We start from the raw sequence: 27,801 nt of genomic DNA on the forward strand, positions 1-27,801 counted from the left end.
ATACAGGGGTATTCAGTATTTAGGAAGGATCGACAAAAAAGAAAGGGAGGAGGGGTAGCATTGCTAGTAAAAGAGGGGATAAATGCAATTGAAAGGAAGGATATTAACTCAGTTAATACAGAATCTATATGGGTGGAGCTAAGAAATAGCGAGGGGCGAAAAACATTAATAGGAGTGGTATATAGGCCTCCAAATAGTAAAATAGAGGTTAGGGAGGGCATCACGAGGGAAATTAGAGAAGCGTGCAATAAGAGCACAGCTGTCATCATAGGTGACTTTAACTTACATATAGATTGGACTAGCCTAATCAGTAAAAATAATGAGGAGGAGGAATTCCTTGAGTGTTTAAGGGATGGTTATCTGGATCAATATGTCGAGGAACCAACTCGGGAACAGGCTATATTGGACTGGGTACTGTGCAATGAGAAGGGACTAATCAGTAATCTTGTTGTACGGGGACCCTTGGGTCAGAGCGATCATAACATGATCGATTTCTCACTCGAAATGGAGAGCGAAGAAATTGACTCAGAGACTAAGGTCCTGAATTTAAACAAGGGGAATTATGATGCCATGAGACGGGAACTGAGTAGGTCTGATTGGACAACGTTCCTGAGAGGACTGGAGGTAGATAAACAATGGCAAACATTTAAAGATAGAATGACAAAATTGCAAAAATTGTTTATACCAATCTGGCATAAAAGGAAATCTAAAAAGGTGACTCAACCGTGGATAACAGGGGAAATTAGAGACAGCATAAAATCCAAAGATAGGGCGTATAAAATAGCCAAAAAAAGCGCCAGAGCGGAAGATTGGGAACAGTTTAAGATAGAGCAAAGGAGGGCAAAGGGCATGATCAAGAGGGGCAAAATAGCTTACGAAAACAAGCTGGCGGAAAATATAAAAACTAACTCCAAAAGCTTTTATAAATATATCAAAAGGAAAAGACTGGTGAAAACCAAAGTTGGTCCATTGCAGTCAGATACGGGGGAATATATAATGGGAAATAAGGAAATGGCAGATCAACTAAATGCATACTTTGGGTCAGTCTTTACGAAGGAAGACACAAAAAACCTCCCTGGGATATCGGGAAAAATAGGGACATTGGCAAAGGAGGAACTGACGCAAATCAATATCTCTAAGGATATGGTGTTAAGGAAGCTAAAGGGATTGAAGGTGGACAAATCCCCAGGGCCTGATAACATGCATCCTAGGGTACTGAAGGAGGTGGCCCTAGAGATAGCGGATGCACTAAGGATGATTTTTCAGAATTCATTAGACTCGGGAACAGTGCCGATGGATTGGAGGGTAGCTAACGTTACCCCACTATTCAAAAAGGGGGGTAGGGAAAAAGCAGGTAATTACAGACCTGTAAGCCTTACATCAGTTGTGGGCAAAATGCTGGAGTCCATCATTAAGGATGAAATAGCGGAGCACTTAGCAAATGGGGACAGGATAGGACAGAGTCAACATGGATTTACAAAGGGTAAATCGTGCTTGACTAATCTATTGGAATTTTTTGAGGGAGTAACTGGTAGAATAGATGGGGGAGAGCCAGTAGATGTGGTGTACCTGGACTTCCAAAAGGCCTTCGATAAGGTCCCACATAAAAGATTAGCATGGAAAATTGAGGCTCATGGGATAAAGGGGAAAGTTTTGGCGTGGATAGGGAACTGGCTGTCAGATAGAAAACAGAGAGTTGGAATAAACGGCTCATTTTCTGAATGGCAGGCAGTAACAAGTGGGGTACCACAGGGATCTGTCCTGGGCCCCCAGCTGTTCACAATTTACATTAATGACCTGGATCAGGGAGTCGGATGCAGCATTTCCAAATTTGCAGACGACACTAAACTAGGAGGTGGGGTGGGCTCAGAGGAAGAGACCAGGAAGCTCCAGAGCGATTTGGACAGACTGGGCGATTGGGCGGATAAATGGCAGATGCACTATAATGTGGACAAGTGCGAAGTTATCCACCTTGGGTGCAGGAACGGGAGGGCAAATTATTATTTAAATGGCAATAGATTGGGAGAGGGGGAAGTACAGAGAGACCTGGGTGTTCTTGTACACCAGTCACTGAAGGCGAGCATGCAGGTGCAACAGGCGGTCAAGAAGGCAAACGGTATGCTGGCCTTCATAGCAAAAGGGTTAGAATACAGGAACAGGGATACCTTGCTGCAGCTGTACAGGGCACTGGTGAGACCACACCTCGAGTACTGTGTACAGTTTTGGTCGCCTCATCTGAGGAAGGATGTTCTTGCCATGGAGGGGGTGCAGCGGCGATTCACCAGGCTGATACCAGGAATGGCGGGAATGACCTATGAGGAGAGACTATGTAGTTTAGGGATGTACACACTGGAGTTTAGAAGATTGAGAGGGGACCTCATAGAAGTGTATAAAATTCTGACAGGTCTAGACAGACTGGATGCAGAAGGAATGTTTCCCTTGGCGGGTGAAAACAGAACTAGAGGACATAATTTAAGGATAAGGGCTAAACCATTTAGGACAGAGATGAGGGGGAATTTCTTCACTCAGAGAGTGGTGAACCTGTGGAACTCATTGCCACAGAGGGCAGTGTACGCCAGCTCATTAAATATATTTAAGAGGGAATTAGATATATTTCTACGGGCAAAAGGGGTTAAGGGTTACGGAGAGAAGGCGGGGACGGGATACTGAATTAAAGGATCAGCCATGATCTCATTAAATGGCGGAGCAGGCACGAAGGGCCGAATGGCCTACTCCTGCTCCTATCTTCTATGTATCTATATGTATCTATGTAATATCAGAGAGTCTCAGGTCAGCTACAGCGGGGCTTGGTTGGATGTTAGGACATCCAGTACTAATATCAGAGAGTCTCAGGTCAGCTACAGCGGGGCTTGGCTGGATGTTAGGACATCCAGTACTAATATCAGAGAGTCTCAGGTCAGCTACAGCGGGGCTTGGCTGGATGTTAGTGTAGTGTATGTAACCTGTACCACCTTAAGAGAATACCTTAAGGTGATGGACTACTTTTTGATGGCTCCTGTACATTGTAGTACCGGTGGTGACCACACCGGTATATAAACCCTGCAGAGCAAAGTGTATCCCAGTTCAGCCCTGACCCTCAATCACTAAAGACCTGTTTACTTACTTCTGTAGTCTGTGTCCTGTTATTCAGTATAACTGCAATTGAAACCACAGACTCAACAGTGGCGACGAGTCTGATCTTACCTTGCGGCAGTTTTGCATCAAAGGAAGCTTCGTCCTCAGAAACGGGCATTGAAAAAGGGCATCCGCCCTCAACATCCTGCATCGCACGGGACGCCATCGGAAACCCGGGTTGGTTTGCTGACCACGAAGTCAAGCATCAGTGAGCATCCCTTCTACGACAGCGGCGGGTAAACCCGATCGAGCGGCACGGGGGGGAAGTCGGCCGAGTTGTCAGTGGGAGAAGGGGAGGGAAAACGACGAAAAGGGTGGAGAACACGACCGCAGCCGGTGTCAGGGGCCGGACTGCAATCGGGCAGAGACGCGCAGCAGCCAGAAAAGCGTTTATGGCCACAAGGACCGCGGGAGCGGCGGGGGAACAAGAGCAGCAACGCAGGAGAAAATAAAGGACCGCTGGGAGGCGTGGACGGCAACAGCACGGAAATTGCCATTTTGAGTCGGTGGGGGAAGAAGACAAGCGCGGGAAAAGCCACCAAGTGCGGGAAAAGCCGCCATCTTGGAAAAAAAAAGAAAAATAATAATAATATTCAAGGGGGAAGGAGAAACTCAGCAAGGATGCCAAAAACAGGTAACATCACTGCTTTTGATAACGATGTGGAAGATTGGGCCACTTATGTGGAACGCATCGAAGTTTACTGTACAACGAATGAGGTACCGGATGATAAGAAAGCACTAACCCTATTAAACTCAATGGGTGCGAAGACGTACGGGTTATTAAGGAACCTTGTAACACCAGACAAACCGGAAGGACAACGCATGACCAGAACCAGTGCTGGTTCAAAGATAAAGAATGCAGGCAATGTGGCAAACTTGGTCACATAGCGAGAGTATGCCGGTCCGGAAAGAAGACCAGCAGCAAGAAGTCACCGCAGGAGAAGTACAAAAAAGTACACAAGGTGACAGAGAACAGTTCGGATGAACAGAAGACGGATTCAGACTCCAGCAGTAAGCAACTGGGTTGTCTGAAAATACATAATGTGGGTAACACAGCAGACCACCAAACTATCTGGGTCATGCTTCGGATTGCAGGAGTCCAAGTGAAGATGGAATTGGACACTGGGTCGGCATTAACGGTTATGAATAAGCATGATTACAAAAGGTTATTCTCGCGCATTCCCCTGAGGGATACGGAGATTGTATTGAAAACATACACGGGGCAAATAGTATACCCCAAAGGAAAGATAAAAGTAAATGTGGTCTACAATGGTAAAGAAAGTCAGAAAATGGACTTGTATGTGTTACCTGATGGAGGTCTGCCACTACTGGGACGGGAATGGATCCGGAGAATAAATGTGGACTGGCATTCCATACAAGCACTGACTGTAGATGCCTGTAAGGAGGACGACGTCAAACCTAAATGACTGTCCAAAATCTTAGATGATGCTAAGGAGGTGTTCCAACAGGGACTTGGAACACTGAAAGGAATTACGGCAACCATCAAGGTTGAAGAACATGCAAACCCAAAATTTTTCAAAGCCAGATGATACAACCTGCTGTGGAAGCAGAGCTGGAAGGGCTAGAACGTTCAGGGGTACTGTCCAAGGTGGACTGGAGCAAATGGGCTACACCCATTGTTCCTGTCATGAAGCGTTTGTTGAGCAACAAGCCGGGGGAACCTGGGAAGGTTCGCATCTGTGGCGATTTCAAGATCACTGTTAATCCGGTTCTTCACACGGTGCAATATCCGCTTCCGCAGATTGAAGATATCTTCGCTTCGCTGTCTGGCGGGAAACACTTCACTAAGATAGACCTGGCGCAGGCGTACCTACAGATGGAAGTTGATGAAGCGTCACGTCAGTATCTCACGATCAACACGCATAAGGGCTTATATCGGTATAATAGACTGGTGTTTGGAGTGGCATCGGCTCCAGCGATTTGGCAAAGGGCCATGGAGCAGGTATTGCAGGGAATTCCAGGCACACAATGCTACCTGGATGACATCCTGATTACAGGAGATAACGATAAGGATCACCTCGCGAATTTGGAGCAGGTGCTCATCAGATTGAATATGGGCTCAGAGTTAATTGCCAGAAATGCGAGTTCTTTCAAAAGCGAATCTCATACTGCGGCCACGTCATTGACCGGGAGGGGCTCCATAAGTCACCTGACAAGATCGAAGCTGTTGTAAAAGCTCCTGCACCGGAAAATGTATCCCAGTTGAGGTCGTTCCTTGGGTTGGTTAACTATTACCACAAGTTTCTTCCAAATTTATCCACGGTGTTACACCCGCTAAACACTCTTTTGCAAATGGGAATACCATGGAAGTGGAGCGATGATTGTAAGCGGGCTTTTCAAAAGAGCAAGGCACTGATCACCTCTAAGGAAGTGTTGGCTCACTTTAACCCAACGCTGCCTATTCGCTTAGCTTGTGATGCTTCTCCATATGGTATCGGGGCAGTGCTCTCACATAAGTTTCCAGATGGCTCGGAAAGGCCAGTCGCTTTCGCATCCAGATCATTGACCTCCGCTGAGCGCAACTATGCTCAGATAGATAGGGAGGCTCTCAGCCTCGTGTGGGGAAGTTAAGAAATTTAACCATTACCTGCAAGGCCAAAAGTTTACGCTGCTGACAGATCACCAGCCGTTGGTTTCCATTTTCAACCCTAAGAAGGGTGTTCCGGTAATGACGGCGCAGAGGCTTCAGAGATGGTCCCTTTTCCTAGGGGCACATCAATATGATATTGAATTCAAAGGTACAAAGCAACATGGTAATGCTGATGGGCTGTCGCGCCTGCCACTACCTACAGCGGAAGAGGCACCGGCAGTTGACCCTGTCGAGATATTTCACTCAACCATCATCGAATGCTTACCAGTCACCAATGCGGGTATTGAGAGAGAGACCCGAAATGACCTGACACTGTCTCGGGTCTACGACTTGAGACAATTCTAAAAATATATAGATTTATTTAAGAGCCGACATACAGTTGGCAGCTTGTGAGTCAATCGCAACTTAACAGTTCAAAAACAAATGGCTTACATTTCTTATCCTCAGAGATCCTTATTCTCAAATCTTAACTTCGTACATTTTTACATTTCTTATTCTTAATTCTAATCCAGAATATCCACCAAAATCAAATTAAAAGTACCTTGATCCCCGAGACTCAGAGTTAAAAAGTTACAGAGCGTGCCTCTGAAATTGAAAGAATCGCTTTGCCCCTCTCCAGTGACTTCTGACTGTCTATCTGAAAAGCTCTATTTTTGTACCTTTTTTTAGTGGTTTATCCTTTGAAGTTTTCTGCTGATGTAAGCTAGTTATCTCTAGTCATCTTCCTGATTACTTCTTTTCTATTCTTACTGTCAATTTAGCTGCTCCATGCATAATTATGTCTCCACCTTTAGGTGTTCCAAAAACTTATCATATAAAATTGTTATTACAGATTTATCTCTTTGATGCCATTCTTATCGAAGGCCTTCCATTCAATTCTAAAACCACCTTAACTGGTTACAACCACAGACTCTTGTCTCTGTGGTGTTCCAAGTTCAATACAAAAACCATGTGATTGCTTGGTGCATCTATTGAAGTCATATCTTCAAAGTGTTCTGTTGGTATCATATTTACTACATGTAAATTAAAGACACTTCAACTAGGGTGTTTGTTTTCCTAGCCATCTTAGTTGGTTATCTTATATAGGCCTAGAAATTCGGTTTTGGCGCAGCGAGGGCTTTAGCGCCGGAAGTTAGTGCCGGCGCTAAGTCCCCCTGCGCGCGCCAAAAATTCAGTAGCGCCGCGCCCAAACGGCTGCCGGCGCTACTGAGGGGTCTCAGCGCCTCAAAACTGGCGCCATGCGCCGCATTGCGGCGCTACGGCGCCCGCTGCGGTGCGGCAGGCTCGGGAAGTGCAGGCCTCCTCCTTCCGTTAAGGAGGAGCTGCCTGCACCCGGCCGCGGCCCGCGATAATCTTTTTAAAAATGAGCCCGGCACCTCGGACAAGTGCCGGGCTTGCTTCTGTTCCGGGGGGAGGGGGGGGGGAAGTCCGGGGAGGGAGCTGCGGCCAGGCGGCCGGCGGGAAAGTGGCCGGCCGCCACGGGGCCTTTAATGCGCCGGCGCAAAGTTCTGTAAGGCACCTCTGCCAGAACGTTGCTTGCGGCTGCCACGGGCGAGGCGGCCGCAACTCAATTTCTGAGTTCGGGCAGGTTACCATGGCAACCGGGACGCTGCGCACACCGATGACGTCATCGGTGCTGGCGCAGCGCTACCGGCCTAATGCCGATTTAGGGCCCCTGTCAATTTCTAAACTGGCCATAACTTCGGCGCTAGGCCCTCTAGCGCCTCAAAAGCGGCGCTAAGGCCAGTGAATTTCTAGGCCTCTGTGTTCCTGTTCGAAGTGTAAGGCCTAGAAATTGGGTTTTGGCTTAGCCAGGGCTTTAGCGCCGGAAGTTAGTGCCGGCGCTAAGTCCCCCTGCGCGCGCCAAAAATTCAGGAGCGCCGCGCCCAAACGGCTGCCGGCGCTACTGAAGGGTCTTAGCGCCTGGAAAAGGGCGCTAACTGCCGTTTAGCGCCGCAATTCCGGCGCTGCGGCACCCGATGCGGTGCGGCAGGCTGGGGAAGTGCAGGCCTCCTCCTTCCGTTAAGGAGGAGCTGCCTGCACCCGGCCGCGGCCCGCGCAAATCTGTTTAAAAATGAGCCCGGCACCTCGGACAAGTGCCGGGCTTGCATCTGTTCCGGGGGGCGGGGGGGAGAAGTCCGGGGAGGGAGCTGCGGGCAGGCGGCCGGCGGGAAAGCGGCCGGCCGCCGCGGGGCCTTTAATGTGCCGGCGCAAACACATGTTGGACTCTGTTGCCAGAGTCTTAGTTGCGGCTGCCACGGGCGAGGCGGCCGCAACTGAATTTCGGCGCTGGGGCCCGTCGGCATGGCAACCGGGACGCTGCGCACACCGATGACGTCATCGGTGCCGGCGCAGCGCTACCGGTGCAACGCCGCTTTAGGGCCCCAGGGAATTTTTCAACTGGCCATAACTCTGGCGCTAGTCCCTCTAGCGCCTCAAAAGCGGCGCTAAGGCTAGTGAATTTCTAGGCCTAAGTTTTTAAAACTTTACTTGGGTCATTCCATTGTGTTTCTCCCAAACTCCAGACCTTCTGGAAGTGCCAAACTGCTATTTCAATAGGGCCATTGTTTTAGTATTTTTAACCAATTCCCATTTCAAAATCTTGTGTGTTTACAACTTTTGTGTTATCAACCATTCCATCTCAGAAGCCTGTTTGCACAGCTTGTGTCGCTGAGGATTTCCAGGCCTAGAAATTGAGTTTTGACGCAGCCAGGGCTTTAGCGCCGGAAGTTAGTGCCGGCGCTAAGTCCCCCTGCGCGCGCCAAAAATTCAGTAGCGCTGCGCCCAAACGGCTGCCGGCGCTACTGGAGGGTTTCAGCGCCTCCCAATGGGCGCTAACTGCCCCATTGCGGCGCTGTTCCGGCGCTGCGGCACCCGATGCGGTGCGGCAGGCTGGGGACGTGCAGGCCTCCTCCTCCCGTTAAGGAGGAGCTGCCTGCACCCGGCCGCGGCCCGCGCAAATCAGCTTAAAAATGAGCCCGGCACCTCGGACAAGTGCCGGGCTTGCATCTGTTCCGGGGGGGGGGGGGGGGAGAAGTCCGGGGAGGGAGCTGTGGGCAGGCGGCCGGCGGGAAAGTGGCCGGCCGCCGCGGGGCCTTTAATGCGCCGGCGCAAACTGGAGTAAGGCACCTCTGACAGAACGTTGCTTGCGGCTGCCACGGGCGAGGCGGCCGCAACTCAATTTCGGAGTTCGGGCGGGTTACCACGGCAACCGGGACGCTGCGCACACCAATGACGTCATCGGTGCCGGCGCAGCGCTACCGGTGCAACGCCGATTTAGGGCCCCAGGGAATTTTTAAACTGGCCACAACTCTGGCGCTAGTCCCTCTAGCGCCTCAAAAGCGGCGCTAAGGCAACTGAATTTCTAGGCCCCAGACTTTTAAACCCAGTATGTCATGTTTTAATAATCAGAAATCTGTTCATAAGATGGTGTATCTCTGAAATATGGCTTATTCCTTCACACCCCCTTCTTGACCAAAAATGAGCTGGAATATCTAGACAGAGTTTGGTCAATATTCCTCATGAGGTTACAATAGCATACTAAGTTCACAAGATGCACAATCATGTGCTACATGAAAATTCCTTTGAAGTCATCCTAGGACAATGTTTTGCCTTATTTTAAATTGTACACAATTTAAAAGGATGATAAGTACATAGTCATGCAATGAGCAAAACAATAGGTAGTTAGAATGTCCAATCGGCAGATGTACATTCCGTAGAGGTGAGTTATTCATACAAGTCAAGGAGACGTCAGTTGCAACTAGCTGAAGCTTGACACGCTGTTCGTTCGACCCGAGGTATGTACAGATGCGTGTTGTCGTAAAGGCCTTGCCAGGCAATCAGTTGATTCCTTCTTTATCCGCGGTGTCTTCCTCCTTCGCTGAAGTAACTCGTTGATCTTTCCATGTTTCGGTTGTTGCTATTCGCCAATCCAATTCCTGATGCGTTGCCAAGCAACGTGTGGAAGAGCCGGCGACACCGTCTGACTGACCGTCATCAGTAATTCGATTGCATCCATTTCCTGTGTCGTGCTCCAAGCTGGGTCTTGAAAGACAGTGTACGACTGCACCTTGTATTGTTCCTCCTTTTCTGTATCCTTCAGGACATCTTTTGAGATTGTCTATGGAGACAGTTTTAAGAATATGCTTGCCATTCGGCTGGTTAATATGTATTTGAACTGTTCTTTTGTTAATAACAGAATGTATTTGAACTGTTTTTTTCCACTTCAGTCTTAAACCTGGTTTTTGCTCGAACTTCTTTTCCTGTACCCATTCTCCTACTATGGGTTGCCATGCTTTGTCAATATTTTCTGCCTATTTGTTTCCCTTATCCTCTGATCAATTCGATGAATCTCCTTTGTTACTTCTTTTTTTTTCTTTTTCTAACTGTCGCTGTCGGGTCAAGGACTCAGAGTGTGTAGAGGCAATAAAAGAACTATGGGTAAGCGGTGTATGCATCTCAACCCCATACATCAGATAATATGGAGTTTTAGGGGACACTGTTCCTGATGCAGATGTGGGCACCAGAATGATGGTGGTCCACTTATCTCCCCTGATTCTCAACAGTCTTACCAATAGCTTTATTACTTCCTGGTTTTTACGTTCCACCAGCCCTGCTGATTGCGGATGACGTGACGTGCTGTGCTCTAACCCAACCCCCCTATGTTCGCAGTAGTCTTTGAAGACCTTAGATACAAAGGCTCCGCCTTTATCGGAGTGTAAGATTTTGGGTACACCAGCTGCAATAATTATATCAGAAATAGCCCTGGCGAGTGAGTTTTCCGAAACAGTTTTTGTGGGGACCAGCCAGTAGAAGGAAGTGCATCCAACTACACAAGCGGGAACATGTCTGTATCCCAAAGATGGGGGAAGTGGTCAAATAAAGTCAATAAAGAATTTTCCCATTGGCTCATCAGCTTTCACAGGAGCCAATGGTGGTGGCTTAATTAGTGATGACTTATTGGTTAAATAGCATGGCTCACAATTTGCCACGTGTGTTTTACAGGCTTTAAGCATGCCTGGCCACCAATATAAGGGAGTCAATTTGCAGAATGTTGTTCTGGCACCACAATGTGCTTGACTTATGCTCTTGTGAGCTTTTTTTTTACAAGCTGTTCTCGTTTGTCTCGGGGGTACCTCTCGGTTTCCTTTGGGCAACTTAACTAGTACAATACCAGTATTTTGGTGGATATCCTGGTGGATTCTCTTTTGTCGGGTCTAATAGCTGAATCAGTTCCTCATCCTGATTAGCTGCCCATTCTGCCCTAGTGATTACACTAATATTGGCAGGCCCCTCTCGAGGGAATGTCATGCAGACCGAAAGTTTTGCTTGTTCGTCTGCAAGGCTGTTTGCTTTTGAGTGTACTGTTCCAGTGGTATGCCCATTTACATGAATCACCTGACAATTCTTTTTCTCCATTCTCGAACGGAGAATATCTTCCCACAGTGTGGGTTTAATAAGGTCTGCTTTCTCTAAAGCATACTGTAATGCTGCGGCTTCAGCATATTGCGCTGTCTTATGGCCAAGGGGTATAGACAGTAATTCTTCTGGATAAAAAGAATAGGAATCTCAAAGTCCCTACTACTATCTCCATTCCAGCTGAGGATTGTTGGGATGTCCCTTTTTTAATCGTCATTGACGATCCATCACAGTAAATAACTTGATGTTATTCTATAGGCGGTCTCATAGGTATTTGTCTGAATACCTCCTCCGTATCATTATCCTCCATGATGGGGAGATGCTCTATCTTTCCACATTGATTTGGATGGTGTTGTAGATAAGGGTATTATCTATTAATGATTTGCTTGAGGAGGTCTTTGCCTCCCCCTTCTGGACAAGTTTAATCAAGCTGTGTTCGAACATGTTTTTCCCTGTCATCGTGGTCTGTGGATGCTTCGACAGGTCTGATTGAAATTTTAAGATACTCTTTCATGTTTGGTTGTCCTATAATGAGGGAACAGGCCAATTGTGGTACCAGTCGTACATCTAGGGTCCCCGTTATTCCATATATAGTAATTGGTATCTTATAAAAATTAATTATTTTAGTTTTGTCTTGTGTGAATCCCCCTGATGATTTTTTACAAATTGGGCTTCCCAAACCTGTCCACTTAGTTTTTATAATTGCAGGATCTATTACAGTTTAATCAGCTCCCGTATCAAACAAGGCTTTCACTTGTGTGTTTGTGGGCAAGGTTGCCAAGGTATAGGGGAATTCAAGAGGCCCTGGCTGGGTGCCAGGCCTTCAATCCTGGGATTGATCATCCTCAGGATCCTGAGCTTCATTTGCTGCTTTATCTTTAACCGATTTTTGTTCCTCCCTCTTGGTGGTTTAATGGTTTCCAGATCCCTGAAGGGTTTGTCAGACCATTTACATTCTTGACGATCCTCCTGTTGAGGTGGACATTGGTTCTGCCGGGAATCTTTTTGATCCCAATTTCAGCTTTCTCGGTACCCTCCCATGGCTCTTTGATAGTTTTGGCCAGTGTAAAAGCTGTCCCCATAGGGAGTCCACTGTCCTTCGCTTTCCTTTTGAGGTTTAGCCCCTTGTCTATCCCATCTTTCTGGGGAGAAATCTGTCTCATATTGTGGGCGAGTTGGGGGTGTAAACCTTTTGGAATACCCTCTTGGGGGTCCCGAGCCACGAGCTTGTGTCTGGGCGGGGTGGACATGAGACTTGGGTCTATACAGTCCTTCTTTCTGAGGACCAAAGGTACCTTCTCTTTTTTTATCCCTAGTTTCTGATCTCATTATAGATTTAGTTTGGGGTAGACCTAAGAGGTCATGATTTAATTGGATAATGCAATTGACATTATCCCATCTTTGTTGATTATCTTGATAATCTTTTAGAGCACCCTCACAGGCAAGTTTGAGGGCTGTAGTTTGATATTGATTGGCCAGGCAACCATGAACAATGTCCCAATTATCCTGTGTAAGTACTTTGCCTAATCTGTAGGCAGCTACAAGCCCTTTAGTTGTGGCTGTATTAGTGAGTATTTCCTTGATGAACCCATTACATGCCCTCCCTGAGTTGCCGTGAGAACATAAGTGTATATTTGAACCCAGTTGTTACACTGGTTTAATGGGGGAATTAAGTCTGAACTTAGTATCATTTGCAGTAGTTACCTCAGGTGTTGGGCATTCCAATCTTGGCAACAGGTTTCCAATTAATCAAGGTTAGTTAGAATCCAGCAGGTTTTTTCCTGGCTGGTGTTTCCCGGTTTACCACACATTGTGTAGATAGAGCTCAGGTTTACTTGACCTAGGGGCGCAATGTGTGGTTGCTGGGGTTGGTTTACTGGGCCATTAATCATTGCACCTTCAGCATTTAGATAAGATTGAGCTAGTGCCTGTCGGCATTAATTATAATGGATTCTAAGCTGTCTATAGTTTTCTCGAAGATTGTTGTCATTTATTTCATCATGAGTTTGCCACCTTAACTGGAATCCATGGCCCCCAGGAGCATAGGCTGCTCCGGGTCCTGCTTTTCGGCCATGGTTGCCACCACCTTGTTGGGCACCGTTCATTAGGCCTCCCAATTGTGCAGATGTGCACTTTATCATTAAGGAACTTAATGGATTTGGAGTATTTGTTTGATTATCCCACAGGATATTCTGTATTCCCTGGTTCTGGTGATCAACATTAATCGTGCCATGAGTTCTAACGGCTCCTTCGGCATCAAAGCCTTCTATTTCAAAAATTATCACTTGGTTTTGTGGAGGTACAGGGATAGGATTATTTCCCCTAATAAAGCAATCGTTTGAATTTTCTAATAAAAAGACTTGACCAATTCCGACAGGGTTTGCCATTTCTTCAGGTCCTAACCTCGGTTAGGGTTTAATATTTTGTCAGGACCTAACCTTGGTTAGGGTTTAATATGAACTTTATAAGAAATTTCTAGACCTCAATGGTATACTGAGGGAGTTCTGATTTAAGTTCTACAAGGCCTGATCAGGGTCTTGTCATCTCTAGAGACTTAAATCGGGTCTTAGAACCACTGCCAGTATAACACTCCTTCTATACTTAACAATCTACAAGATGGATATAGATATAAATATAAGTATAGGTTCTGTATCAACTCGTTAACACACACGTTGGATGCCAACTGAAGGGATAATTACTAGTCCTAGCCCATTTCGGGCTACCCCAGATCAAGCGTATTCCCCAGACGTTCACCTTCAACTAAAGTTAAAGATAGCCGAATTCTATAAGATGCTTAATTGGGTCTAAAGATTCAGACTATCTCTCCCTAAAGGAAAGGAATGATGTGAAGATGTTACTGTCCTCCGGATAGCACTTTTAATAAGTTTAACTAGACTGTAACCTTCCAGATATTATGAGGGTCCGGAATACTCCCCCAGAATTCTGCAACTCCTCACAAAAGAGTGTACAGAAATTGAGTTTGCGAGTTTGATACAGAAATATTACTTGAGACAATTCTAAAAATATATAGATTTATTTAAGAGCTGCTGGTGTTGGGGCTCATCGTGGTCCGATTCTGAGGGCCAAGGTGAGACAGTATAGAGAGCCCCTATGCTGATGTAATAGATGGCAGGTCAAGTAGAGATGAGAATCAATCTGTCAATGTGGTGATAGGTTCTACCAATGAGGTGATAGCGGATGCCGACTTTGATGGAAACACTTGCAACCTTTAGACAGCTAAATCTGTGCTGACAATGCAGTCAGCAACAGCATCTGCTTTAGGAAAGTGACCAGCTGTGAGGTGGGAGTTTTCATTGTACTTTTGATGCTGTGCACTAATGAGCTGGATCAATGGCCACTGAACTTCCGCCTCAGGTTCACAGACATGGTTCCAGAGCTGCATGATTCCCGTGGTCACCCAGGGAAATTTGAAAGGTAGGGTTGCAAAGGCGCTTAAGTGTCTGACAAGTACCTCATAATGATTTAAATTAGCTCGCCCGCCTCTGCTGTTCGGGTCGCTGCAGCGCTGGCAAACATGCCCGAGGGATGACGGCGGGTTCCTGACCTGCTGGAAAATGTTTCAAATTTCCCTCCCGACCCGCCTCCAGTCACGCTCGCACGGACCCCAGAAAATTCCGGCCAAGGGGACAGATTTTCTCACCACCGCCCCCCACCCCCTGCACCAATACCACCACAAGGCTCTCAATGCCCAAGAACAACTCTATCTCAAGGAATAAAACCTTCTTTAAACAGATACGCCAAGAATTTCCTAAGGGGTTCTTCCGATCAGACACCATAACTTCAGCAGAAACCCCTGATAGATGTGTAAATTGGGTTTCTGCCGATCTTCCACTGGCTAGGGCGGTCAATTGGAAAATTTCCAGCAATAGCAAAATTACAGCATTAACTATAAACATTAGGGTTGATTTTTTGGGCCCCCTCGACAATTATTGCCGGAGTACTAAACAGGAGCAGCTTGGTCGCCAGGGGTTTTGGGAGATTCTACAGCACCACCTTTTTCTGGGTGCCTCTGCACTTGTATGTCCAGCAGGCGTTTACACTGGGTAGTGGGACGGGAGATTGGGAACACCTATCTCTGGAGTAAACAACACTAGGACAGTCGCTTGCCTTAAAATTAACACGTTGTAGCAACAGCGAGCATAATGAACTTTCACATAAAGGGTGTCCTTCTGTTGGTTACAAATCAGCAGTACATTCATTTCCTGTGGCGACATGGGCGCATTATAACCCTCCATTATAAAACCTTCTTTAAACCTTCTTGGGGAAGCCAGCAATGTTTCGATACTGAATTGTCCTGTCATGCCTGCAGGGAGCCATTCTGAAAGCTATGTTTTTGCCCTGCTTTGACAAACGAGGCATCAATGACTTGTTGCATGCGGATATATACTGCACTTTGGCAAATATTTGTTATGCCCCTCATATTAGCCCGGACAGATCTAGTGGGAAAAAAATTTAAAGCCATATTACATTTTCAGCCATTGGCAGCGCCATCTAAATGGTGGAGGTGGGCGGAAGTTCCAGTGCCTGCAGGTGGCACAGATCATCCAGCACTCCCCCGCTGAAATGCAGCCTCCTTATGCACAGTTCCCGCTCACTTGTTGGTAGGAGTGTCAGGGTCTGTAGACTCTGGCTGGTGGATATCAGTACGAGGGTCTCGCCCTCCTCCTGTGGTGTCAGATGTGACTTAATTCCTACATTCAGAAGTACTTCATTGGCTGTAAAGCACTTTGGGGCATCATGAGGTTGTGAATGGTGCTACATAAATGCAATTCTTTCTTTTAACTTCCGCCTTCAAACAGATCACAAATTGGGGATTCCCACAGGGAAACTTATGGTGCTGCCTTTCCAATTTTACTGGAGAAAAAATACAATGGCTTCCAGAGTAAGGCCAAATTAGCCGCCCTCTAAGAAAGAAATTACAAATTGATCCACAGAGGAAGCTATATTTAGCAAAAGACCTTGTTGGGATCGACAGAAAACAACAGGCAGAGACTTTTGCTTAAGCTAAGGCAAAACGTGTCTTACTTTAATCACTGTCCACGAGGTCTGAAGGCTCAGCCCTGTGCAGGGGCTATGACGTTATCACGCAACCGACGTCATGACGTCATCACGCTACCGACGCTCTTAAAGGGACCCTGCACCGATAACCCAACCCAGCATGTACATATCACAACATTGCTATACATAGTGAATTGTGTTTAGGTACATATAACAGCATTGGCTATACATTGTGTTATTGTCCCTATGTGGTCTCCGCCACATACGTCCCCCCAGAATTCACTAGCACTGGCAATGTCAGTTGTTGGGGGGGCCGGATCACACGGCCGGAACGGCTCCTCAGTTCCGGGGCGGGGACCGGGGGGTTCGTCGGAGGGACTTCGGGCGCTCGGTGGTGGACTGAGGGTGCGGAAACTGGAGGTCGGCCCTGCCTCAGGGGCTGTGCCAACTCAACGGGTCGGTCCAGATCCAGGTGGGCCGGCTTAAGACGGTCCACGGAAATGTAGTCCGGCTTACCGCCGACATCCGCTACGAAGGTCTTGTCCCCGGTTTCCAGGACGCGGAATGGTCCCTCGTAGGGTGGCTGAAGAGGTCCCCGGTGGGCGTCGTGGCGGACAAAAACGTACTCCGCCTCACGAAGGCCGAGTGGAACGTGTGACTGCGGGAGGCCGTGCTGCGACGTGGGCACCGGCGCGAAACTCTTGGCGTTGTCCAGAAGGTCGGACCGCTGACGGGCCACGGACCAAGGTTCCGTTGTGTTGGGGACGAAATCCCCGGGAACCCGTAGCGGTTGGCCGTAGATGAGCTCGGCGGATGAGGACTGGAGGTCCTCCTTGGGAGCGGTCCTGAGTCCCAGCATAACCCACGGGAGTCTGTCGATCCAGCTGTTGTCCCGGAGGCTGGCCTGGAGCGTGGCCTTCATGGAGCGATGAAACCGTTCGGACAGCCCGTTAGCCTGAGGGTGGTATGCTGTGGTGCGGTGGAGTCTCGGGCGACAGCGTTCCAGAGCTCTGACGTGAACTGGGGCCCCCGGTCAGAGGAAATGTCAGATGGGGCGCTGAACCGGGTGACCCAAGTGCTGATGAACACCCGAGCCACATCGGCGGCCGTCGTTGAAGACAGCGGGACGGCTTCCGGCCATCGACTGGTTCTGTTGACCATTGTGAGGAGGTGGGTGAACCCGTGGGAGGGCGGCAGGGGCCCCACCAGGTCCACGTTAACGTGGTCGAACCGCCTCTTGGGCACCGCAAAAGGCGCCAACGGGGCCTTAGTATGGCGATGTACTTTCGAGCGTTGGCATGCCATGCAGGTGCTGGCCCAGTCACGAACGTCTTTCCTGAGCCCGTGCCAGACGAACTTAGCTGCCACCAGCTTCTGTGACGGCTTCCTGCCCGGGTGGGAAAGATTATGGACGGCGTCGAAAAGTTGCCATCTCCACCCTTTGGGCATGACGGGACGTGGCTGCCCAACGGAGACGTTGCACAGGAGTGTGGTGCCGGCAGCGTCGAATGCGACGTCCGCCAGTTGAAGGCCCGTGACCGCCGTCATGTAGGCCTGGATGTCCGGGTCGGAGGCCTGGTTGGCCGCCATGCGGGTGTAGTCGATGCAGAGGTGTACGGCGCTGGCGACGGCTCGGGAGAGACGGTCGGTGACGGGGTTGTCTTTCCCAGCCACATGCTGGATGTCCGTTGTAAACTTCGAGATGAAAGCCAACTGGCGTTGCTGACGGGCCGACCACGGCTCGGAGGCTTTGGCCATGGCGAAGGTCAACGGCTTGTGGTCCACGAATGCCGTGAACGGGCGGGTCTCCAGCAGGAAACGGAAGTGTCGGACGGCGAGGTAGAGGCCGAGAAGCTCGTGATCAAAGGTGCTGTACTTTCGCTTGTTGGGGCGGAGCTGCCGGCTGAAGAAGGCGAGCGGCTGCCAGGAGCCGTTGACACACTGTTCGTGGACGGCGCCGACCGCATAATCCGAGGCGTCGGTGGTGAGAGCGATCGGCGCATCACGTAACGGATGCGCCAGCATGGTCGCGTTAGCCAGGGCCCTTTTCGTGTCCGTGAAAGAATTGGCCATCTCATCGGACCAGTCAATGGTGAGTTTGTCGGGCTTGCCTTTGAGGGCCTCGTAAAGGGGCCGCATAAGCTGGGCTGCTCGGGGGACGAAATGATGGTAGAAGTTCACCATGCCCAAAAACTCCTGCAGGGCCTTCACGGTGAGGGGTCGCAGGAAGTCCATCACGGCCTCCACTTTTGATGGCAGTGGCACCGCCCCGTCCTTCGTGATGCGGTGCCCGAGAAAGTCGATTGAGGACAGCCCGAACTGGCACTTGGCTGGGTTGATGATTAGGTCGTGTTGGCTGAGTCGTTCGAAGAGAGTCCGGAGGTGGGACACATGCTCCGTCCTGGAGGCGCTGGCGATGAGGATGTCGTCCAGGTAGACGAACAGGAATGTCAGGTCCCGTAACACGGTGTCCATTAGGCGTTGAAAAGCCTGTGCAGCATTTTTGAGGCCGAATAGCATGCGAAGAAATTCGAATAGCCCGAACGGGGTGATCACCGCGGTTTTCGGGACATCCTGCGGCCGGACAGGGACCCGGTGGTAACCCCGGACAAGGTCCACTTTCGAGAATACCACTTTCCCGGCCAAGCGGGCGGAAAAGTCCTGGATGTGTGGAATCGGGTAGCGGTCGGAGGTCATAGCGTCATTGAGGCGCTGGTAATCTCCGCACGGGCGCCACCCGCCGCCTGGTTTCGGACTGTTCGACCGGTGGATGATGCCGAGGCGCTCCATGGTGTCGAACTTGGCTTTGGCAATGGCGAGCTTCCCGAGGTCGAGGCGCCGAGCGCGGGCGTAGACGAGCGGACCGGTGGTCGAGATGTGGTGTTCTACCCCATGTTTGGTGGCGGCGGACGAGAACGTGGGCTTCGTGAGGTCCGGGAACTGGGCGAGGAGGCGGGAAAACTCGCCGGTGGCCGAGAGTGCGCTGGACAACTGCGTCGTGCTGGACCCGCTGAGGGAACATGGGAGCGAGCTGAAGTTTTCCGCGTTGATGAGACGCCGGTTCTTGACGTCCACCAAAAGGCCATTGGCGCAGAGGAAGTCAGCGCCAAGAAGGGGGGTGGACACTTTTGCTGTGACAAAGTCCCAGGTGAACCGCTGCCCACCAAAACAAAGCGCCACGTTCCGTTTCCCGAAGGTGCGGATGGAACTGTCATTGGCGGCTTCGAGGACAGGGCTGTGGTTCCCCCCTTGAATGTCTATGGTTGACGCGGGCAGGACGCTCACCTGGGCGCCCGTGTCGCAAAGGAAACGACGTCCGGAGTCGGTGTCTGTAATAAACAACAAAATGCCTGAGCGGCTGACAGCCATAGCAGCCGACGAGTGGTCTTTAGTTTTTTTCGACGTGGGAAAACTGCACGGGGGCCGGCACTTCCTGGCTTTGGGGCTGAACTGCGCGTGGTAGAAGCAGAGGCTTGAGGGTTGCCGCCGTTGGGCTGTATCAGTGGGGGCAGGGCTCCGCGTGGCCGCGCAGTACTGTTGCCCGGCGGAGAAAAATTTGTCGGCCTCCTTGGCCAGGTCACGGAAATCGGTAATGGAAGAGTTGGCTAAAGCCGACCGTACCTGACCTGGCAGCTGTTGAAGGAACAGTTCCTTGAAGAGGAAGCACGGCGTGTGTGTGCCCAGGAGGGCCAGCATGTGGTCCATCAGCTCTGAAGGCTTGGAGTTGCCAAGCCCGGGTAGAGAGAGAAACCGGCATGCGCGTTCGGCTTCGGTGAGTCCGAAAGTTTGTAAGAGGTGCGCTTTCAGCGTACCATATTTGTTGAGCTCCGGGGGGTTTTCGAGCAGGTTCACGACTCTGGCCGCGGTGGAGCTGCCGAGAGCAGAGACGATGTAGTAGTACCTCGTGTCGTCCGCGGTGATGTCCCGGATTGCAAATTGAGCCTCGGCCTGGGCGAACCAAGCGGCAGCCTGTTGTTCCCAAAACTCGGGTAATTTGATGGAAACGGCGTTCGTCGCCATTTCAGATGAGGTTTTTGGAATCGTCCAAAAGAGCAGCGGGGTCACCAATGTTGGGATCGACAGAAAACAGCAGGCAGAGACTTTTGTTTAAGCTAAGGCAAAACGTGTCTTACTTTAATCACTGTCCACGAGGTCTGAAGGCTCAGCCCTGTGCAGGGGCTATGACGTCATCACGCAACCGACGTCATGACGTCATCACGCTACCGACGCTCTTAAAGGGACCCTGCACCGATAACCCAACCCAGCATGTACATATCACAACATTGGCTATACATTGTGTTATTGTCCCTATGTGGTCTCCGCCACAACCTCATTAAGGATTGGTCCTTTAAACAGTACTTCCAGCTTTATCACCTGACCCTGACAAGCAAGTACACTTGCTCTACACAGGCAAACATTACCTTGAGAGCAACTGAGACAGAAATAATGGGGATTTAGCCATGTGGCATCATACTGTCATAAATGTATTATTGGCTTGCGTCCACATGGAAGCTGACGGATGCTTCTTGGAGCCACATGCACTTCCAAGCACATCCAACATGCAAAGAAATTGGCAGAACAAAGCGTAACAGGTTGTTGGCACATTTTCATAAGCTCACCCATCCAGATTATGCAGCTTTCATGGTATGAACGTTCAGGAAATTCAATGGCAATATTTCCAAAGAGGAATTTCTGCCACTTAGTGCTTAATTAAACTTACAGTAAAACTGCAGCATTGAATAGAGAAACAGTATTTGCAAAGGGGAAGGTAGTGCTCAATAAAACAACTTCTACAAATATCCAATACTTACAGAAAGATTCAGGGCAGGTAAATCGTATTCTGTAATCTTCGCAGCTGCCATTTTTTTGCACTGCATTGATGCAAGTAAATCCAGTTGAAATACTGCATCTGTTTAATACAGAATGGAATGGTGAGTTAATGTAGTTCCTAAAACAATTCATATTCTTTGAAATAAAGTCACAATATCAAAATAAGACGGCAGGAATAGTTATTTACTGCGGAATGTTGTCGTCAGAGCTTGAGGCTGGAATTCCTGATATTGTCTCCACTTCACAGGCAGTCGGATTACTGCAGATCAGATCTGGATATTCGTTCTGGAGATTCATGAGAATCTTCAAAATCCCCTTTTCCTGATGGATCATCACGGTCAAACCACTGGGTTACACAATTGCCTGGTTAAAAGGAACAAACAAAAAGCACACTGTGAATAACACTTTTAAATTTGGAAATGTAGGGTGTGGCTTAGCGGATGCAGAATAGTGACATGGTTCAATAGAAAATGAATATAATTTGTTTCAACCTGTGATCACTGAGAGATTAATTATTGAACCATACAGCACAGAAGGCCATTCGGCCCATCATGCGTGTGCCAGCTCTTTGAAAGAGTTATCCAATTAGTCCCACTCCCTTGCTCTGTTCCCATAGCCCTGCAAAATTTTTCATTTCAAGTATATATCCAATTCCCTTTTGAAAGTTACTATTGACTCTGCTTCCAGCAACCTTTTAGGCAGATCATAACAATTCACTGCGTAAAGAAAATGTCTTCATCTCCGCCCAGTTCTTTTGCCATTTATCTTAAATCTGTGTCCGCTGGTTACTGATCCTCCTGCCAGTGGAAACAATTTCTCCCTATCTACTGTATCAAAATCCCTCATAATATTGAACATCTCTATTAAATCTCCCCTAATCTTCTCTGCTGTCAGGACAATAATCCCAGTTTTTCTAGTCTCTCCACATAACTGAAGTCCCTCATCGCTGGTACCATTCTAGTAAATCTCCTCTGCACCCTCTCCAAGGCCTTGGCATCTTTCCTAAAGTTTGGTGCCCAGAATTGGACACAGTTGAGGCCTAACCAGACCTATTAATTCAAAAGTAAAAAGCAAAAGATCTAGTAAAAGCAATCATTATTTATTTTTGTGTGTAATTTGCATTCACCAGTTAGCGACAACAATGGTGCCACCTTAACTTCACTGGATGTGTGGCCAAAACCCTGTTTATACCTGTATCCTATCCTGCACCAAGTCCCGATCATCCATAAACCCCGTGCTTACTGACCTCGTACCTCAACGCCTCAAATTTAATATTCTCATCCTTGTGTTAAATCCCTTGATAGCCTCACCCCTCCGTATTTCTGTAACCATCTCCAGCCCTAGACCACCCCCCCATCCTAAATTCTCCATTCCTCTGAGTATATTCAAGGCTGAAATAGATAGATTTTTGGACTCTAGGGGAATCAAGGGATATGGGGATCGGGCAGGAAAGTGGAGTTGAGGTCGAAGATCAGCCACGATCTTATTGAATGGCAGAGCAGGCTCGAGGGGCCGTGTGGCGGAGCAGGCTCGAGGGGCTGTGTGGCGGAGCAGGCTCGAGGGGTCGTGTGGCAGAGCAGGCTTGAGGGGCCGTGTGGCGGAGCAGGCTCGAGGGGCCGTGTGGCGGAGCAGGCTCGAGGGGTCGTGTGGTAGAGCAGGCACGAGGGCTGTATGGCCAACTCCTGCTCCTAATTCTTATGTTCTTATGACCTTTTGTGCATTCACCCCCTCCCTTCTCCCACCATTGGTGGCTGTGCTTTCAGCCGTCTAGGCTCCATGCTCTGGAATTCTCTTGTTAAACCCCTTTGCCTCTCTACCTCCCTCACCTCCTTTAAGGCCCCCCTTCAAACCCACCTCTTTGATCAATCTATTGGCCACGCCTCTATGTCACAGCATTCATTTTTGACACTTTATGGGCTGGATTTTGTGAATGGAGGCGAGTTGGAGGTGGGACTGCCGCTTGTCATGTCAATGTCCTGCCTCCATCCTCACCTGACCAATCAGAGGGATTTTCCCCTGATTGAGTTTGTTAAGCCCGCCCTGTGGACTCAGCAAGCCAATTAGGGAGGAAGTCACTGACAGATCACGTCAATGTCAGACTTGCTATCTGTCAAGACTTCTGGAAAGAAGAAATAACAGCATTTGACAGCTCTGTGAAGCTGTCAAACACTGACATTCTCTTTAGTTTGATGAGCCTTTGTGGTGAGGACTCATCAAACCTTTCAAATTTGTAAATTTCACATGGCTATTGGAACGGAGGTTCCATCAGCCATTATGTGAAATTGACAATCAGGATGTCAGCTCTCCCCATCCAGAGCAGCTAAAGGCTGTAGAAAGAAAACAAGGTAAGTGCACACTTTTTTAAACTTATCACTCACCTTGCATACTTACCACTCCACACTTGCACCCATCACTCACCTCTACACCTTACTTTCAGGTGCCTCCGACCCCTGCAGACCTCCTCCACGTCTTCTCCAACCCGGCGGGGTTCTCTGAGGTCAGGAAGCCTTCACCTGAGAAGGTAAAATGACACAAACCCTGTTAACAGGCAGTTAAAAGGATTAAATGCCTTTCCTGCCTCCAGGAGATGGGATCTGAAGCTGCACATCTTCCCGTCCCCTGGCAAAAGGGCACGGAGGTGGGATGCACTTTCTCCGAGTTTACCGGCTGACCCGCCTTCATGCTCACCTTCTCGGGGCTTGGAAAATCCAGCCCCCTGCCTCTATTAAATACCTTGGGATATTTTTCTACGTTAAAAGCGCTATATAAATTCAAGTTGTTGTTGCTGGAAAATACAATGGTCTCTGCCTCAACTACTCCCTGAGACAATGCATTTCATACTCTAGCAAGCCTCAGTGTAAAACGTTTTCCTCACCTCTCTCCTCACTTGCTTAATGACAATTTTAAATTGATGACCCCCCTTGTTACTGACTGCCCAACCAGAAGAAATAGGCCGGAATTTTCCCATCAAAAAACGGGTGGGTTGGGGGCATGGGGGCAGTTAAATTGTTAAAAATGTAATTCCCGACCTGTTCCCGGCTCCATCAAATCCACTTCCGGACATCCTTTCTCCCCCCTCCCGATTGCCGACCCCCCCCTCCCGCCGATTGCTGACCCTCTCCGCCCTCCCCGCGCTGATCCGCAACCTCCCTCCCGTGATCCTTCCCCCGGACCGACCTCTCGCAACTGAGGCCTACCCGCCTGCTGCCAGCCAGGAGCCTCTCAAGCTGGCTGGCTGCAGGCAGGAAACCAAGGCCTCACATTCAAATTGGGCCCTGCCAGTAAAGTTGGCAGGGCCTGCAGGAAACCGGCCTCCCAGGTTTCCCCCCGCCTCGGACCCGCCCCCAACCCGTCTCCCCGAAGAAAATTCCAGCCATAGTCATTCCCTATTTAGCCCAACAAAAGCCCTCAATTTTAAAAATCTCTATTAAATCTCTTCAGCCTACTCTTCTCCAGTAGAAATAATCCCAGAATCTGAAATCTCTTCTCATAAATGTAGTTCCCCATCCCCGGTGTCATCTTGGTGAAGATATGGGGCCAGAAATTCGCGGCCAGAAGCGTGAGTACGGTCGGCTTACTCACGCTTCTGGCCGTTGGAAATGCCGGCGTTCAGCATGAGCAGCGCATGCGGGGAACGCCGGCATTTCCAGACCTCGAGCGTGTGTGACTGCACAGGCAGCGCTTGCGCAGTGAACTTCGTAGATTTCATTCATGAAATCCGTGAGGGTAAGTCCTTAGAAGTTACACCTGAAAAAAGCAAGTGTAAAGTTGTTCATTGGCTGCGGAGGAAGATATATTTTATCGTGGAGCTTTTGAAATGCAATATTTTTGTTTGGGAAAGGGAGGGAAGTTATTTTAAGAAATTTTAAGTAAGTTTTAAAGTTTAAATTTTTTTTTTAAAAGGGTTTTCAGAATGGCAGGTAGAAGGAGCAATTGTGGTTGTGTGAATGGAATGTGAGAATGAGTTATGTATGTATGCCCACATATATTCCTTTACGTATATGTATGTATGTTTTATATTCCTTTACTAATGTGTATGAATGTATGTTTTTAATTATGATTTTCCAATAAGTTACTTTCTCTGAAAGTCATAATTAAATAATACATTCATACACATAAGTAAACACGCAAAGGAATATATGCAGACATACATACTTTCAGAAGCTCCACGATAAGAAATATCTTCCTCCGCAGCCTCTGGAGCAACTGTACCCATGCTTTTTTCATGTGTAAGTTGTAATGACTGGACCTCACTGAAAGCATTAATGAAAGCGGCGAATTATACTGCGCACGCGCTGCCTGTGCAGTCGCACGCGTTCTGCCTCTGAACCCCTTTGTTCAGAGGACAGGAAATGCCGGTTTTCCCCACATGCACTGTGAATGCTGAAAACCGGCATTTCATCCGGCCAGATGCGTAAGTACCCCGACCGTACTAGCGCATTTGGAAGGGAATTACTGGGCCAACATTTTACATGTCAATAAAATAAAAAATTTAACAATTGCACGACTTGCCCCCTCACATCTGCGACTGAGGGCCCAAGGAGGTGCATTGCGCAAGAGGTCATCATCGTACGTATCCTCACACTGTTCCCTTTGGGGAACTGTATGAAGTGGTGGAAGGATTTATGGCCGTGATTAACGCTCATTCCGTGACCGTAACCATCTTTGAACCAGCCATTAGGGTGGTTAGTCCTATGGCGGGAGGGTTTTACGGGCTCCCACAACCCATCTGAGGGGGGGGGGCCACCAACACCCACGGACGCAAGTATCCCGCTGGATGTCCACCCAGAATTTAAAGTTGGAGCTCCGACTCCACTTGCCGGGACTGTCTGGAGTGGGGTTCAAAACCCTACTCCTTCTGGCCCAGCGGCGGGGATGCTTACTGCTACGCAAAAGGCCCACTCCGCACAAAAGGTGACACCCATACGTTTCCTGCGCCTTTTCCCTCCCCGAGACTGGAGCCCTATGCTGCCATTTCACGTTGCTAATCGGATTGGGCGTTTGTCAAAGCGGTAGGATCCCCGCCGCTGGGCCAGATCAGGGTAGGGTTTTGAACCCCGCTCCAGACAGTCCCGGCAAGTGGAGTCGGAGCTCCGGCTCTAAATTCTGGGTTGACATCCAGTGGGATATTTGCGTCCGTGGGTGTGGGTGGCCCCCCCTCCTTGTATAGCTTGTGGGAGCCCGTAAAACTCTCCCGCCATAGCACTAACCGCCCTAATGGCTGGTTCAAAGATGGTTACGGTCACGGAATGAGCGTTAATCATGGCCATAAATCCTTCCACCACTTCATACAGTTCCCCAAAGGGAACAGTGTGAAGACACGTATGACGACGACATTGCTAAATAAATAAATGGAATTAAAAAAATTCTTTTAGGGCTTTTAAAAGTCTTTAAATTGCTTTAATTCTCTTTAAAACTACTTCAGATTACTCAAAATAATGTAAACATTTAAAAAAGTTTATAAAAGTTACCAAAATCTTCAAAAAACTTCCAAAAACCTATTTAAACTGCTGCTTTGCAATGTAAAGATGCTTAGGAGCTTGACAGAAACATTGGGGGCGTGTCCAGTGAAACTGAGACCTCAAGGGGCGTGTCTCACTTGCACTGCATGCTCCTGGCTTCGCGCTGGCTGCACTCCTGGGCGGCGTGACGTCATACGCTGCCCGGGAATGTGCTTTCTATTTCTGCAAGTTCAGGCGTCCCAGAAGCTGATCGGCACGAGCGCGGGGTAAGTGCAAATACGGGGTTTGCACGCGCTGCAAGCCCCGTTCACGAATTTCTGGGCCATGGTGTATGGTCCATATGGCTTTAATAACATTTCTGCAATGGAGCATCCAGAACAGCACACAACTATGACCTAACCAAAGTTTTCACAGAATCACAGAATCACAGAAACCCCACAGTGCAGATAGAGGCCATTTCGGCCCATCGAGCCTGCACCGACACATATCCCACCCAATCCCCGCAACCCCTACACCAACACATATCCCCATTTAATCCCCCTAACACTAAGGGTCAATTTATCACAGCCAATCAACCTAACCCGCACATCTTTGGACTGGAGCACTCGGAGGAAACCCACGCAAACATGGGGAGAATGTGCAAACTCCACACAGACAGTCGCCCGAGGCCGGATTCAAACCCGGGCCCCTGGCGCTGTGAGGCAACAGTGCTAACCACTATGCCACCGTGCTGCCGAATTTTGTCGAAATTCATCATTACTTCTGGTACTCCATTACCTTATTTAAAAAAACAACTCCTATTGGTCTTCTTTACAGCTTTTTCTATTTGAACTCATAGTTTCATGGAATTTGATATTTGAACCTCTATGTCTATCTGTTCATCCACATACTTTAATATTCTTCCCTTGAGTGTATACTCTCATTCCTTATTTTTCCTTCTAAAAAACATTGCATTATACATAAGCACAGTATTCCAGAAAGTTGTGGGCCTTCCGCGGCACTGCTGCTGTAGCAGAGAAACGTAGAAAAATAGGAGCAGGAGCAGGAGTCGGCCATTCGGCCCTTCGAGCCTGCTCTGCCATTCAATATGATCATGGCTGATCCCCTATCTCAGTACCATATTCCCGTTCTCTCCCCATACCCCTTGATGCCTTTTGTGTCTAGAAATCTATCTATCTCCTTCTTAAGTATATTCAGTGACTTGGCCTCCACAGTCTTCTGTGGTAGAGAATTCCACAGGTTCACCATCCTTTGAGTGAAGAAATTTCTCCTCATCTTAGTCCTAAATGTCCTACCCCGTATCCTGAGACTGTGACCCCTCGTTCT

General features: G+C 48.7%; 1 protein-coding gene across 1 annotated transcript in view; it reads right to left on the minus strand.

The window, feature by feature from the left end:
* muc5.7 (mucin5.7) overlaps positions 1-27,801 on the minus strand; it is a gene marked incomplete at its 5' end in the record, with an annotated part of 240,861 nt that overhangs the window by 15,739 nt on the left and 197,321 nt on the right. Inside the window, 3 exon segments of the mRNA XM_085967276.1 lie at positions 20,995-21,092; positions 21,201-21,313; positions 21,315-21,376. Of these exon segments, the coding sequence (XP_085823402.1) occupies positions 20,995-21,092; positions 21,201-21,313; positions 21,315-21,376 (273 nt within the window).

The sequence above is a fragment of the Somniosus microcephalus genome, chromosome 25, assembly GCF_052327205.1.
Source record: "Somniosus microcephalus isolate GS21.2 chromosome 25, FLI_Smic_1.0, whole genome shotgun sequence".
In the NCBI taxonomy this organism is placed as follows: Eukaryota; Metazoa; Chordata; class Chondrichthyes; order Squaliformes; family Somniosidae; genus Somniosus; species Somniosus microcephalus.